Below are 14,504 nucleotides of genomic sequence, written 5' to 3'. Positions count from 1 at the left end.
TGAAATATATAATTCCACGTTATGAGCTTATGATTACGACGAAATTAAAGGCAAATGAAGGGAAAAGCGAAAGGAAGAACCTGAACACAGTTGAAGAGTTTGACATCTTTGTTTTCGGATTTGAGTGCGTAGAGCGTCGGGTAAAAGGCCTTATACTTCTTGCGAGCTTTTCAGACTTGGAAAGCCATCCAGAGGTTGAGAAAGCAGTAAAGAACCACCACCATCACCACGTATGACGTATCCGAATTCCTTTGCGATTAACTCCATCTCTTCTCCTCATGTACTTTTTCTTTTACTGCTCTATATAAGTTATTATATCAACCGCTCACTGCTTTGTTTTCCAGAGTCTTCCTATGGAAATTCCAGACTTGTTCACCAAGTAAACAAGACAAATCAGTCAAAAACAAAGCCCATCCACTTGGGGTTTTTCACTTTCTTATTGCACTGCCTATTCAAAAACTTAATGCCCAAGGCAATAAACAAATGAAAATCGCGGAATTAGTCTACTGAGTCTTTATGCCATCTTATGTTTATATAGTTATTTTATTAATTTATTTATATTTTGAATTATAATAAAATAAAGTGTTATTATTATTTAAAAAACTTTAAAAATAACATTTATTAGTTAACATTTTACCTCATAGAAAATATCAATAAAATAAAATATAATCAAGAATATTAAATATTGAAAATTTCCACGGACCAGATGATAATTAAATAAATCATAAATAGTTTTAAATATATATGTAAAAACAAGGTGAATTAATTGTCGTCATAATCATATAAAAATAACAAGGAGAAACAAAGGGCAGTGTGAATTTGGAAACAACGCGTCTTACAATGCTTTTACATTGCAAATCCACGCTACCCAAGGTCCTCAACTCCCTTTATTCACATATGTTCAAGAAGCTAAGCAAGTACACTGCTTTAGGCATGACACAAATGAACCAACAACAAACAAAAATAGTTAATCTCCAAAGTTTATTAAAAGACTGAAGTCCACCCGCTCACTTCTTTAGCAGCATTGCGCTGCATTGTGCCATTACCTTTGATGCCCTGGTAATAGAATCAGTCATGTAGAAATTCTCAACAGCAGCCTTGAATGGTGACGAGTCCACCTTCTGTGTACACTCGGGGCTCAATGACGGTCCAAAAGCAGCCGGCTCTATCTCATCAGTGCGGAGTAGGTTTGGTGCCACAGTGCTCATCCTGGATCGTATGGCTGATAATGTATCATAAGGTAAACAAATTCCTGCAACCTCAGAGAGAGCTCGAATGATCTTCCAATCATCCCTAGCATCACCCACTGTAGGGACTGCAGGCAACGTTTGCTGAGTGCACCCTTCTGTATTTTCATATGTGCCCTCCTTCTCGCTGAATGCTGCCGAAGGAAGAATTACATTGGCACGATACACACTACGGTCCCCATGGTGCCCCTGGTACACCACGAAAGCATCCGCCGGAACTTTGTCCAAGTTCACATCATCAGCACCCATTAGATACAAGAATTTTGCAGAGTCGATGCTGTTGCTGGATTCTGGTACAAGTCCAAGGTCGAGGGCTGCAGCCTGGGAAGCACTGAGAAGTAAAACATTGAATCCATTCCAGTCAGGTCTGATGACATTCCCTTTCTTTGCAATGGCTTCAACAGCAGCGAAAATTGCATCTTTGTCGTCCCTCTCAAATAGCCCAGCACCGAAAATGATAGCTGGGTTTTTAGCATTTGAGATGGCCGAAGAAAATGGATGGCGTCCCTCGCCAATCTCAAGAATTGTTTGTGGGCCAGTGCCAAGATGCTGACAATCATAGTTGAAGTCCGTTGGAGGACCAATGTAGCCAACTTTAGCATTTGATGCCCGAACCGTCTTACGAATTCTGGCATTTACCATAGCGGCTTCAACCCTTGGCTGAAAATTAACATGAAATTATATGACTATTAGGCTGAAGAGTAACATGAAAGTATATGATAATTATACTTGCTATATTTAAAATCCAATCCATCCACACATTTTATTGTTCTCACAACAGTATCTTTTTTTCTTTACTTGGTGCTTAGAACCTTGGGCCCTATTGTTAGCTGTATTTTCATTCTCTCTTACACCCTTCTCAACAGAAATAATTCAAAGAATGAAGCAATCAAGCAGCAGTATGCATCCAAGAATCTTCATTCAATTTAGAATAAAAATGCAACACCTATCATGGGAGGGATTCAGTTAAGTAATTGCTAACTATGCACAGTGAATGTGGATAAAAGACATTGTGACAGTCAGAGTACATGAAAGAAGTACAGAACATGAGAATTTGGGTTGCTAGAGCAGTACCTGGGTGCCAACCAAAAGGAATAAATCAGCCTTCTCAAGCCCAGAAATACTGCTATTCATGAGATATCTATATCTTAGGTCAGCATTAAGGCTTGTACCAGTTCCTTCGCACGACACATTGTTTGACCCCATGTTGTTTAACAAATCTTTCAGAGCCATCATGGATTCAGCATCGGAGAGTTTACCAGCAACCCCAACAATTTCCTCTGGTTTAACCTTAAGGGCAACCTCGGCAACAATAGCCAATGCATCACGCCAGCTTACAGCCTTAAAGCGACCATTAGCATCACGAATCATGGGGTCATTTAGCCTCTGTCTCTTCAATCCATCATAACAGAAGCGAGTTTTATCTGATATCCATTCTTCATTTATATCCTAAAATGTCAATGACACAAGCAAAAGTTACTTATCTTGTCAAGTTAGACAGGCAAACAGAACATTAAGAAACATTCTTCTCTTTTTTCAACATTTTATTAACCATCAGAAACATTTCAATCATTAATGATTGTTACTCAGATAAAAACAAATTCGTTACTCTGAATCTTGCACAGTTGGGAGAGGCCATTTAACCATTTTTACCTTAAAGGAACAAACTCTAATAGAGAAGTCCACAGTTCACAATTTTCACGTTCTTTTAGAGGGTGTAGGGATGAGGGCCAAAATTTGCAACAAGCGATCTTCCGAACAAATGCAATTACCAGACAACAGAAGTGCAGTATTAACTCTATCCCATGCACTCCATGTCATACTTTAACCTATCAGTAGTCACAACGAAAAAAAAAAAGATATATCTACCTAGAAACTACAGCGGAAAATATACAGAATGATATCAGAATTGTGTTGTTACATATGCCACAATAATCACATTGACAATTTAAATCTAGAATAAATCAATCTTAAATTATGTGTCACAGCTTTTCAAGAACTAATATAGAGCTTGCTTTTCATAACAGAAACAATACAGGTCGGAGCTACCAAAATGATAAGATCAAAACAAGAACTAGCACAAAAGCAGTCAACAGATAGTTCATTGCTTCATGAGCATCAGATAAAAGATTTGCAGGTTTGTACCATAAGCGGCTTATGACAATTTACACTTACCTCATTTAAACGCGGAAGGATACGCATAACCTCAGGACCTCTGCTATCAATCCGAATGTTGGATCCAACCGCATCAGTCACATCAATGGTCTCGGTTCCTTTCAACTCCCAGTTTCGGGCCTTAAATGCAAAGGGTTTAGAGGTAAGGGCTCCAACAGGGCAGATATCAATTACATTTCCAGAAAGTTCACTTGTCATAAGCTTTTCAACATAAGTCCCAATTTCTTCTCCACTACCACGACCTAACATGCCAAGATCCTGAGTTCCAGCAACTTCTGTTGCAAATCTGACACACCTGATGAGACCACAAAAAATTAGTTGCAAATTTTAGCTCTACTCAAAAAAGAAAGAAAACTGAAGAGGCCTTGGAAGATCTATTTATTTATGAACCACATAACCCAAACAAAGCTTCATTTGGCTTCATTGAGGTGTTTCCCACAAAAAACACCAATAAGCATTTGACTTAATCAGGGGCATAATTTTGGTGAGAAAAGTTTTAGAACTTAGACTGAACTGTGTAAATATTGAAGAACGGCATCAGTCTACCATAGTGAAGCAAAGCAAAATTCACGCTAGAAGCTATACAGTCCAGCTTAATGACAATCTGATATAAACCATTCCAAGTGCAGGACAACACATGATTAAAAAGGTGGTGGACATATAAACAAGCAATAGCAGCAATAGTAGTGACAATAATACAACTATCATTCAAGTGGAAGCAGTCATCGTCTGGATTCAAATCTTAATATCTTAGAAATATAAAGAAATAAAGCAGTTGGGGCATATTGTTAGGTTAATTTCAGACCTTGTACACTGAATGCACCGAGTCATGACAGTCTTCACCAAAGGACCAAGGTTCTTGTCAACAACAGATCTCTTCATTTCAGTAAATCGGCCACGATCAGATCCAAATGCCATAGACTGATCCTGGAGATCACATTCTCCACCCTGATCACAGATTGGGCAATCCAGTGGATGGTTCATCAACAGAAACTCCATCACTCCTTCACGTGCCTTCTTCGCCAATGGTGTATCAGTCTTAATCTTCATTCCTATGTTACAGTCCCATGCAAATTAGAGAACATGATAAAATAAACAAATAATGTAGTCATAAACCAGAATCAAATCATCATATAACAAAAAGATATATTTATATCAAGAGAAGCACAACACCCTATAGGTTAAATTGTTTAAAATGAAAAACATTTTTGCTTTGAAAGTGTAATTTCACTTGAATTATTAGTATTTCCAAGCCATGATTGCGAAAAAGGTAAAACAAAAAAGAAATTACTGAACATATATAAATTTTAAAATAAACAAAAGAATTGGATTATAGCATAATGAATCACAGCACTGGATCTTTGTTATCATTAAAAGAACAAATAATACCATTAAGAATAACAAAGAATCGATGAAGCAAACGAAATAGTATGGGATTAATTTAATAGCCTAATCCAAATCACAAATTACATCACGAATCAGCGTAAATAAATCAAATTCAATCATCCATAAAGGTTAAAATCAAAGAAAATGAAAGAATTGAGCTAAAATGCAAAACTAAAGGGCATGGAATCGAAAGGCTCACCAGGGAGGGCGGGCATGGCGCAAGAGGCGACGGGCTTGGGGGATTTTTCAACCTCGACAAGGCACATACGGCAGTTCCCGGCGATCGAAAGTCGGCTATGATAACAAAACCTAGGAATGTCAACTCCAGCGATCTCGCAGGCCTGAAGAACAGTCATACCCTTAGGGATTTTCACCGAGAACCCATCGACGAACACCTCGATGGCATCATCGGGGTTTGTGAATTCGACCCGGGCACCTCCCACGGGCTTCTTTGGTGGAGGCGGAGTGGGTTCCGGCTGCGCTGCTGCTGCGGCCGATGAGGCATCGGGGGATTGGAGGCCGGGTTTGGTGACGATGGGTCGGAATCGAGAATACTGAGACGAGAGGATCCTGGTGGATTTAAGGGTTCTTGAAGCTAACGAGCCTAAAACCATTTCTCAGTACCAAGAGATCTCTAAGCTTAGCTTCCTTTGTTGGAGCTGAGAAGAGCGGCGAGTGGTTTCCAAATGCACTGAAATGAAATTAACTGATATGAAAGTTAGGTGGCCAAAGTATAAAGTTGTAAATATTTAGGGACTAAAATGTAAATTTTCAAAAACTATATTTGACTTTCTAAAAGAATCGTTATAAGAAATGCTGACGAAGTCCCTAAGAATGCTAGTTGGAGCTTCAAATACTTGATGAAAATCAGGTCTGAAGTTACTCCAATCTTTGTGGGTCAAGTCCAAGAGGTTAGCACGAGTTATATCTGGGATAAGCTGCGCTCCCCAGCTCCTAAGGTTCTTTGGCACCACTTGATCTGGTTCTCGGGTCGTATCCCCAAGCATAGTACCATCATCTGGATGACCTTACTAAACAGGCTTCCTACTCGGGTAAGGCTTCTGTGTATGGGCCTAGCCATAGAAATAGATAAATGCTTGTTGTGTGGTGAAGAGGCAGAGACAATGGATCATTTATTCTTTGAGTGCCAATTTGCTAAGGAGCTTTGGGGATCCATTCTTAATCTTTGTTGCATTTTTAGAGAAGGACGTAGCTGGGAGAGTGAACTGGCTTGGGCTTCCTTATTATTCAAGGGTAAGTCCCTCATTGTGGCAATACTTAAGCTTGCCTAGTTTGAGCACATTTATGGTATATGGAATGAAAGGAATGGCAGATTATTCGGGAATAGGGCAAGATTGAAGGATGAGTTGCTAGGTGATATCAAAGAGATCATACGCATCCAGCTGGTGGGCAAAGCTTTCAACCGGTTAGACTTGGTTAATAATACTCTGTGTGCCAATTGGGGCATTTCTTGAATAGAGTCTATCTTGTTGTTCTAGACTAGTTGACTAGTCTTTCTTTGTGGCTTCCTTGTGGTTTTTTCTTGCTTTGCTATTGTGTTGTTTATTGTTTTTGTATACTGTAGCAGGATTTTCTGCTTCTTGGGTAATGAAACTGAATTATATAAAAAAAGAGTCATTTAGCCCAAGAATGGAATTTTAATTTCGATTTTTGAAATGGAATTTACATAAAAGTCTATTAAGCATTAAAATTCAGTAAGATATTTGGATAATTGAATCGAATCGAATTGAAAGTTTACAAAAATTTAAAGAAAATTAGTTTGAGGTTAGAAATATTATACTAATATTTTTAATTAGTAGAATTTGAGATGGATTGATGGAATTTCTATGTTAAAGTGAAATAGTTAAATTTAGTGACTAAATTGAATTTTTGAAAAATTAGAAGGATAAAGATGAAAATTAGAAAATGTGATTTTTATATTTATTTAAGATTATTAAATTGGATATAAAAGGATGGTATTTGAGTAATTATTAAGATTTATTAAGGGTAAAATGATTTTTTGGATTAAAATGAATTTTTAATTCATTTTAAATTAGATTAAAGACAAGTGTAATTATATTTTTACATAGAGACTTCAAGAATTTTTGCTCCCATCTTCTTTCATTTAGCCATGAGCCTCCATTGACAAAAGGTAAGCAAGTTTTCTTTTTTCTTCTTTTAATTTTGGTCTACTTTAATAGGATTTTTGACTAAAATGTGAAATAGAAAAATAGTTTCCACTGAATTCTCTTTCATTTGGTATTAAAATCTCATTGTTTCCCTACTTGATTTGTGAAGTGAGTGATTATGGTGGATGAAGAAGAGATGAGAATTCAATGAAATAAAGTTGAATTAAGATGTTAGTAGTGTTGTAGGATTAAAAGCAAGCATGGAAATTGATTGAAATCAATTAGAGGGACTTGTTTGCACAATTCGATTACTATATGGGTTTTTATGGAAAAATGTTAATTTTGTTTTTTGTGATTTGAAATCGATTGGAAATGAATTATAGATGAGGATTCAAGCTTGAAAATAAATTGGAGACCATTAGAAAATGATATAGTAGTATTCGGTTTCCCCCTTCAATTATTACACCATCTTGCTGGAAACGAATGGTAAAAAGAATCATCTCTCAGTCGATGCCCTGTATTTTCCTAAACATCAAGACAAACTCGTACACTTTTTCGGGCTCGGGCACGACTTTCGCCACGCTCTCCCTCTGCAAACACCTCTTCGTCCACCTCGAAAACTTGGGACACACCGCCGTCACCGTAAATCCACCTATCTTCTCGATCGAGAAGAACCAGTAGGTTAGAGGGATCGCGATGATGTCGACGAACCCGAATGTGGCACCATTGAAGTATTCTTTGTCCCCCAAGGCTTCTTCCAACTGTTGAAGTGGCAATTCAGGTCATCAGAAAATCGGGAGAATATTAGAGTATTATACGGCTGTAACAGCTATAACTGTTTTAGTTATTCTGTTATAACTGAATTCTAGTCAGTTGGGCCATTTAGTTGGGCTAGTTGGTTAGCCTTAGTTGTATATATAGTGGGCATGTCCACTATTCATTTTTAGTTAAGCATTGTTTGTATTTTTCCAGAATATTGAAATCATTTCTGTTTGGCTTCAGTAATCGTCTTTCTCTTCCTTTTGTTTTTGGTTATTTCCTTTCTTTTCAGTTCACCTCTGTTAGATTACATTTCATTTACTTTCATGGTATCATTCGCCTAAATTCCTGTGGCCTTTAGCTTTCGTTCTGCATGGTTCTCTAGCGTTTTTCTCAATTTCTCTTAGGTTGTTCGTGATTTGGGATTCTTCTTTCGTTCGTCGCATTCTCCTTCCGATTGTTCCTCTTTTTGATGCCGGTGAGATTGTTCTTTTACTGCTCCCAATTGAACTTGTGTATTGCATCTCCATTTGCCTAATTGCTTTCGGCATTCATCTCTTATGTTTTTGCTTTAATTCTGTTGATGGGCCATCGCTTGACCTAATAGCTCAAATTGGTGCAAAATTACGTTCTGGTTGTTTCATCATCAATGCTTTGTTATTCAGTTCTTGCTTAGTTCGGTGCTTTGTCTATGCTCTTCGGTGGTTCCTTAATACTGGTGAGATCGTTCCTCTCTCTTAGCTGATTAGCTTCCTATTTTTTTGCTTCTTTATACTTTCTGGTTGAAGACTTGTGCTTTGCCTGCTTTATGCTTTATGTTTTGGATTCTGTTTGCTTTCTGCATTGTGTTTTGAATGGCGAATTCCGTCGATGAAAATGCTCTAAATGTCATTAGTGGCTCTGCCTCCTCTGCTCCTAATAGGCTATTCTCTACTAAGAAGATTAATGTTACCTTAGATGATCACATCTACGTGATATGGCATCATCAAATTTTTCTCACTATTAAAACACATAGACTTCAAAAATACATAGACTCTAACATCTCTTGGCCTACACAATATGTAACTAGAGATGGTGTTGTTAGTTTAAATCCTGAGTATGAACTTTATTAAGAGCAGGATGAAGCTCTTGCTTCCTGGTTGCTCTCCACTGTTAGTGAGGAAGTCCTACCACATCTCATTGGTCTTAATATTTCTGCTGAGATTTGGAATACTCTTCATAGGTTATACAGTGTCAAAACTACCTATAGATTGATGTCATATAGGAGAATGCTTCACTCACAGAGAAAGGGAGATCTGAGTATGAGAGATTATCTGATGAAAATTAAATTTGTATGTGACAATTTAACAGTTGTGGTGAGATAATATCAGAACATAAACACATCACTGCTATATTGAATGGTCTACCACCTGAGTTTGAGTCAGTTATCACTGTTATAACTGCTACCCCCACTCCTCCAGATCTAAGATATGTGAGCACCATATTACTGGATGCTGACACTAGATAATCTCAGTCTTTTAACCGTGTCATAGCTTGTGCTAATGTTGCTACTCAAGCTACAAGTGATCAAGTGACCTCCAATAATACTTCACATTCTGAATATCAGTATAAGGGTGAACTTGTTGATAATATTGGTCAAAATTTTAGCAACAGTAACAGCAGTAATAGGGGCAGAGGTCGAGGATGATTTTCATCCTCTAGACCACAGTGTCCATTGTGTGGTCGGATGGGACATCTTGTTGAAAGATGCTATTATAGATTTGATATGAACTATAAAAATGAATCCTCTCGGCCTACACAAAACACTAACACTAAAGGATATTCCAATATTCAAGCCAATGTCAGCTCGTATAGTCCCAACAGTGACAACTTCAACTCTTATAATCCAGTGTATTATACACGTTATGCACATCAAATTCCTCAATTTTCTGCACCTCAAATTCCTCAATTTTCTGCAGTCTCTCAAGCTCCACAAGTTTCTGCCTTTCGACCACAGAATTATCCTGTTAATATTCAACATCAAATCTGTTCGAATCCCCACAACATGTCTTCATTCCTTACTGGAAATCCAAATCAGTTCACTGTTGTTACTCAACCACAAATCACATCTCAAGCCTATATAGCTACACCTGAGACAATTGATGATAATGCTTGGTATCCAGATTCTGGAGCAACTCATAACATAACAAAAGACTTGAATAATCTGCAGATTGAAGACACTCACCCTAGAACAGATAGTGTAATTGTAGGCAATGATAACTCACTTCCAATATAGTATACTAGTCAGTCATATTTCTGTGTTAATTCTAATAAGTTTCACTTAAATAAGTTGCTTTATGTTCTTAATATTTTTAAAAATCTGCTGTCTGTTTCCAAATTCACTTAGGACAATCAGGTTCTACTTGAGTTTTATCCTAATTTCTGTCAAATTCGTGATCTACAATCTTAGAAAGTGTTGTTGAAAGGAAGTCAAGATGGAGGATTGTACAAATTCAATATTGCTATGAATAGCACTGATAATGCTTGTATGACTGCTGATGATAAATTGCATATTAATAATGCTGATAATAATTCTTTGTCTTCAATAAACTGTTACATTGTGAATACTAGGGTGTTTGTAGATGTGTGGAATAAAAGACTTGTCCACCCTTCTAAAGAAGTGTTACTTTCTGCATTAAAACATTACAATGTAACTCTTTCTGATATAAATAAAGAACATATGTTGTGCAAAGCATGTCAGCTTGCTAAATCACACAAGCTGCCCTTTTATGACTCACTTACTGTGTATGAACAACCATTATAACTTATAGTATCAGATGTGTGTGGTCCTACTCCTATGTACTCTAATGGGTTTAGGTTTTATGTTGCCTTTACTGATGCTCATAGTAGGTATACTTAGATTTATTTCTTGAAACAAAAATCTGAAGTTAAATCTGTTTTTCTTCAGCTTCATAGACAGGTGGAAAGGCAATTTGGTGTAAAACTCAAGGTTTTTCAATTAGATTGAGGAGGTGAGTTTGGTGCTCTTTAAGCTTACATGAAAGAACAAGGTATAGTATATAGGTTGTCATGTCCTCATACTTCAGAACAAAATGGTTTAGTGGAAAGGAAACATAGGCAAATTGTTGAGGTAGGTCTCTCTATGCTAGCCCAGGCTTCTATGCCTGTTTTTGAAATGATGCTTTATCTAGTGTTGTTTTTCTTATTAATCGATTACCTACACGTGTGATGTCTGGTTTGTCACCATATGAGAAAATTTTTCATAAAGTATCAGATTATAGTTTTTTAAGAATTTTATTTTCGTTCTTCTGCATGTGTCTTCTTGGGGTATTCACCTGTTCACAAGGGATATAAGTGTTTAGACTCTAGTGGTTGTGTCTATGTGTCTAGACATGTTCGATTTGAAGAAAATGAGTTTCCTTATCAACAACACCAAAGTTTTCCCACTGTTTCTGGTCAGTCAGTATTAAACAGTCGAAAGCACTCAAGTGTCAACAATATTTCTCAAAATAACTTGTTTTATCATTCATTTCTTTCCATCCCCACTAGCACACACAATCACAAATCTATTTTACCATCTACTACACCATCAACATCATCACCTTCACCACATGTATTATCTTTAACACAACACATCATATCTTCATTTCTTCCTCCAAATTCATCTCATTCAAATTTTCATTCAAATTCATCATCTTCTACACCATCATCATCTTCACCACATGTATCATCTTCATCACAACAATTCATCTCCTCCCCATCTCATCCATACATCTCATAATCAAATGAATCACCTAAAGTGCAGAATGCTCATCCTATGGTCACCCGTGGCAAAGCTGGCATTTTTAAACCTAAAGTGTTGCTTGCTGAGACAAGTCCTCAAGAGCCAGCAAATATCTATGGAGCATTGCAGCATCCTGCTTGGTGTGAGGCTGCTCATAATGAATATGTTGCTCTTATGAAGAATGGTACATGGGAGTTAAAGCCTCTGCCACCAGCACGCAAAGCAGGTTGTAAATGGCTTTTTAAAGTCAAGAAGAAGCTTGATGGATCAGTTGACAGGCTTAAGGCTCGTCTAGTGGCCAAGGGGTATTCTCAAATGGTGGGAAGAGATTTTTCCGAGACGTTTAGTCCAGTGGTTCGAACAAGTACAATAAGAACTATACTGGCAGTTGCTGTCATGAAGGATTGGCCACTTAGACAAATTATCAACAATGCATTCCTCAATAGAAGGCTAACAGAGGAAATATACATGTGTCAGCCTCCAAATTTTGAGTAGAAAAGTGAAGATAGGAAGGAGTTGGTATGTTGCTTGAAGAATGCCCTTTATGGACTTAGAAAAACACCTAGAGCATGGTTTGAAACTCTGAGAAAATTTCTAGTTGAAACCTTGGGGTTTGTTGTTTCAAGGGCTGATCATTCCCTGTTTATTAGAAGTTCAACATGTTCTCAAATATTGTTAATGGTGTATGTAGGTGATATAGTCATCACAGGAAGTCAGGTGATAGAAGTGGATGCTATAGTGCAAGCAATTAATGAGGAATTCTCTCTTAAGGATTTGGGACAATTAGAATTGTTTCTTGGAATGCAAGTTGAACACTCTCCAAGAGGCTTGTTTTTAAATCAGAAAAATTATATTTCTGAGTTGTTAAAAATGTCAAATTTGGATGAGACAACTCCAACTCCCACGCCTATGGTTCTTGCTCCTATGCTTAAGGCTAATGATGGGCAGTTGTTTGGTAATATTCATCTTTATCGCAATATTGTGGGAGGTTTATAGTATGTATGTTTAACAAGCCCTGACATAGCCTATGTTGTTAACAAGGTTAGTCAGTACATGAACAGTCCATGTGATACACATTGGAGGGAAGTGAAACACATACTAAGATACATCAGTGGGACACTTGAGTATGGGTTATTTTTCTCACAAACTGACAACTTCAGTTTAGTCTGCTATACTGATGTAGACTGGGCAGCTTCGGTGGAAGACAGGAGATCTATAACAGGTTATTGTGTATATCTTGGAGGTAATCCAATTGCATGGTGCTCTAAGAAACAAAGTGTTGTCTCTAGGTCCATATCAGAGGCAGAGTATAGGAGCCTTGCTAACTCTGTTTCTGAGTTAATTTGGATTGAGTAGTTACTTGATGAAATTGATGTTATTATAACTGGAAAACCAGTTGTGTGGTGTGATAACACATCTGCAATTTCTATGGAAGCAAATCCAACACATCATGCTCGAATAAAGAATGTGGAAATTGATAATCACTTTGTGAGGGAAAGGGTTTTTGCTGAACAACTTAGTGTAAATTTTGTTCCTTCTGCAGAATAGGTGGCTGGCATACTCACCAAGCCATTGTCACCGGCAGTACTTAGTGATATGCGCTCACGTCTTGGTGTTATATCTTAGGCAGAAATCAACAAAAGTTAGTCTGAAAAAGGCCAGGAAAATGTTGAAGTGGCAATTCAGATCATCAGAAAACCGGGATAATATTAGAGTATTATACAGCTGTAACTGTTTTAGTTATTCTGTTGTAACTGAATTCTAGTCAGTTGGGCCATTTAGTTGGGTTAGTTGGTTAGCCTTAGGTTATATATAGTGGGCATGTCCACTATTCATTTTTAGTTAAGCATTGTTTGTATTTTTCCAGAATATTGAAATCATTTCTGTTTGGCTTCAGTAATCGTATTTCTCTTACTTTTGTTTTTGGTTATCTCCTTTCTTTTCAGTTCACCTCTGTTAGATTACATTTCATTTACTTTCACCAACTGCTTCAATATTTCTATAAACTCATTTTTTGCTTTCACCGGTACCTCCCCTTTGCATCTCCATATATTTCTGCATGTATCAAATACCTGTCAAACTCACACATGTTAGATAAAGTTCAAACTAATGTAATCGAATAAGTCCTCATATATGTAAACCACTTTTCTATCAATGTAATCATCCCAGAAGCGTGCCTGAGCTTGACCATACGAGCACGGTAGGAGCAGTGGAGGGGAAGACCAGGTCTCGTCGATGTAGCTAACGATGATGGTGGACTCGTATAGGGGTTTCATGTCGTGCAGGAACACGTGGACTTTCTTGTAGATGGGGTTAGAGTTGAGAAGCAACTCACTTTTACCACCGAACAAGTCCTCCGGTCGAGCTTCGTATTGAAGGCCTTTCTCGTTCAAAGCGATCTTCACCCTCATGCAGAAGGGACTAACCCAAAAGTCAAGAAGAAGAAGCTCGACCTTGGACATGTAGAATTTTTGTGTATTTTGTGTTGGTTTTGCTGCGAAGAAATGAGTGAGAATTGTACCAAATTTATACGGACTACGTTCTGCAGTGTGACGGGTACTTCTGTTGTGCGGCTCCTAAAAAAGGGCTAAAAAATGGCGTGACCGGTTAAAATTTAGACCGGTTATGTTATATCATTTAACCAGAAATATTATCAAGCACAATAACATATTAGGTAGCGCTTATATAATGTAATAGGTAGCGCTTATATAATAAAATAAGCATTTAACCGGAAATATTACCAAGTATAATAACATATTAGGTAGAGCTTATATAATGTAATAGGTAGTGCTTATATTGACCTATTTTCTCATAAAACCGGTAAATTTCAACCGGTTACATTGTAAATTGACCTATTACGTTATAATTATCAGTTTCAATGTTTTTGGAATCGATACAATTTTAAATGTATCAACACTGAAAAGGAAATGCCTCAAGCCTAAATGCTATGAGGTGATCTTTATTTATACAATCAATTGTACATGTATAAAAAATGAAATAAAAGGAATATATACAATTAAAGGC

General features: G+C 37.2%; 2 protein-coding genes across 3 annotated transcripts; both read right to left on the bottom strand.

Annotated features, from left to right (window-relative positions):
* Positions 1-814: 814 nt before the first annotated feature.
* On the bottom strand, positions 815-5,482 carry LOC120130871 (NADH dehydrogenase [ubiquinone] iron-sulfur protein 1, mitochondrial-like). 2 transcript variants are annotated; one of them, XR_005516872.1, is made up of 6 exons: positions 5,008-5,482; positions 4,228-4,474; positions 3,423-3,717; positions 2,322-2,696; positions 948-1,907; positions 815-915 (listed from the first exon to the last, which is right to left on the bottom strand). XR_005516872.1 is itself a non-coding variant. In XM_039148023.1 (5 exons), exons 1-5 carry the CDS (start codon positions 5,420-5,422, stop codon positions 1,008-1,010), a joined length of 2,232 nt encoding a protein of 743 aa, XP_039003954.1. In that variant the 5' UTR covers positions 5,423-5,482; the 3' UTR covers positions 815-1,007. The 2 variants fall into 2 exon arrangements, 1 of the variants encoding a protein (XP_039003954.1); XM_039148023.1 differs by having other exon boundaries at positions 815-1,907.
* A 1,933-nt stretch (positions 5,483-7,415) lies between these two features.
* LOC120130654 (glutathione S-transferase U28-like) lies at positions 7,416-13,942 on the bottom strand. The gene is made up of 4 exons (XM_039147850.1): positions 13,622-13,942; positions 13,457-13,552; positions 9,607-9,699; positions 7,416-7,698 (listed from the first exon to the last, which is right to left on the bottom strand). The coding sequence occupies exons 1-4, from the start codon at positions 13,940-13,942 to the stop codon at positions 7,441-7,443; spliced, it is 768 nt and encodes a 255-aa protein (XP_039003781.1). The 3' UTR covers positions 7,416-7,440.
* Between the last annotated feature and the right edge of the window lie 562 nt (positions 13,943-14,504).

This window comes from Hibiscus syriacus, unplaced genomic scaffold, assembly GCF_006381635.1.
Source record: "Hibiscus syriacus cultivar Baekdansim isolate YM2019G1 unplaced genomic scaffold, ASM638163v2 tig00110548_pilon, whole genome shotgun sequence".
Classification (NCBI taxonomy): domain Eukaryota; kingdom Viridiplantae; phylum Streptophyta; class Magnoliopsida; order Malvales; family Malvaceae; genus Hibiscus; species Hibiscus syriacus.
This window is presented reverse-complemented; position numbering and strand designations above follow the sequence as displayed.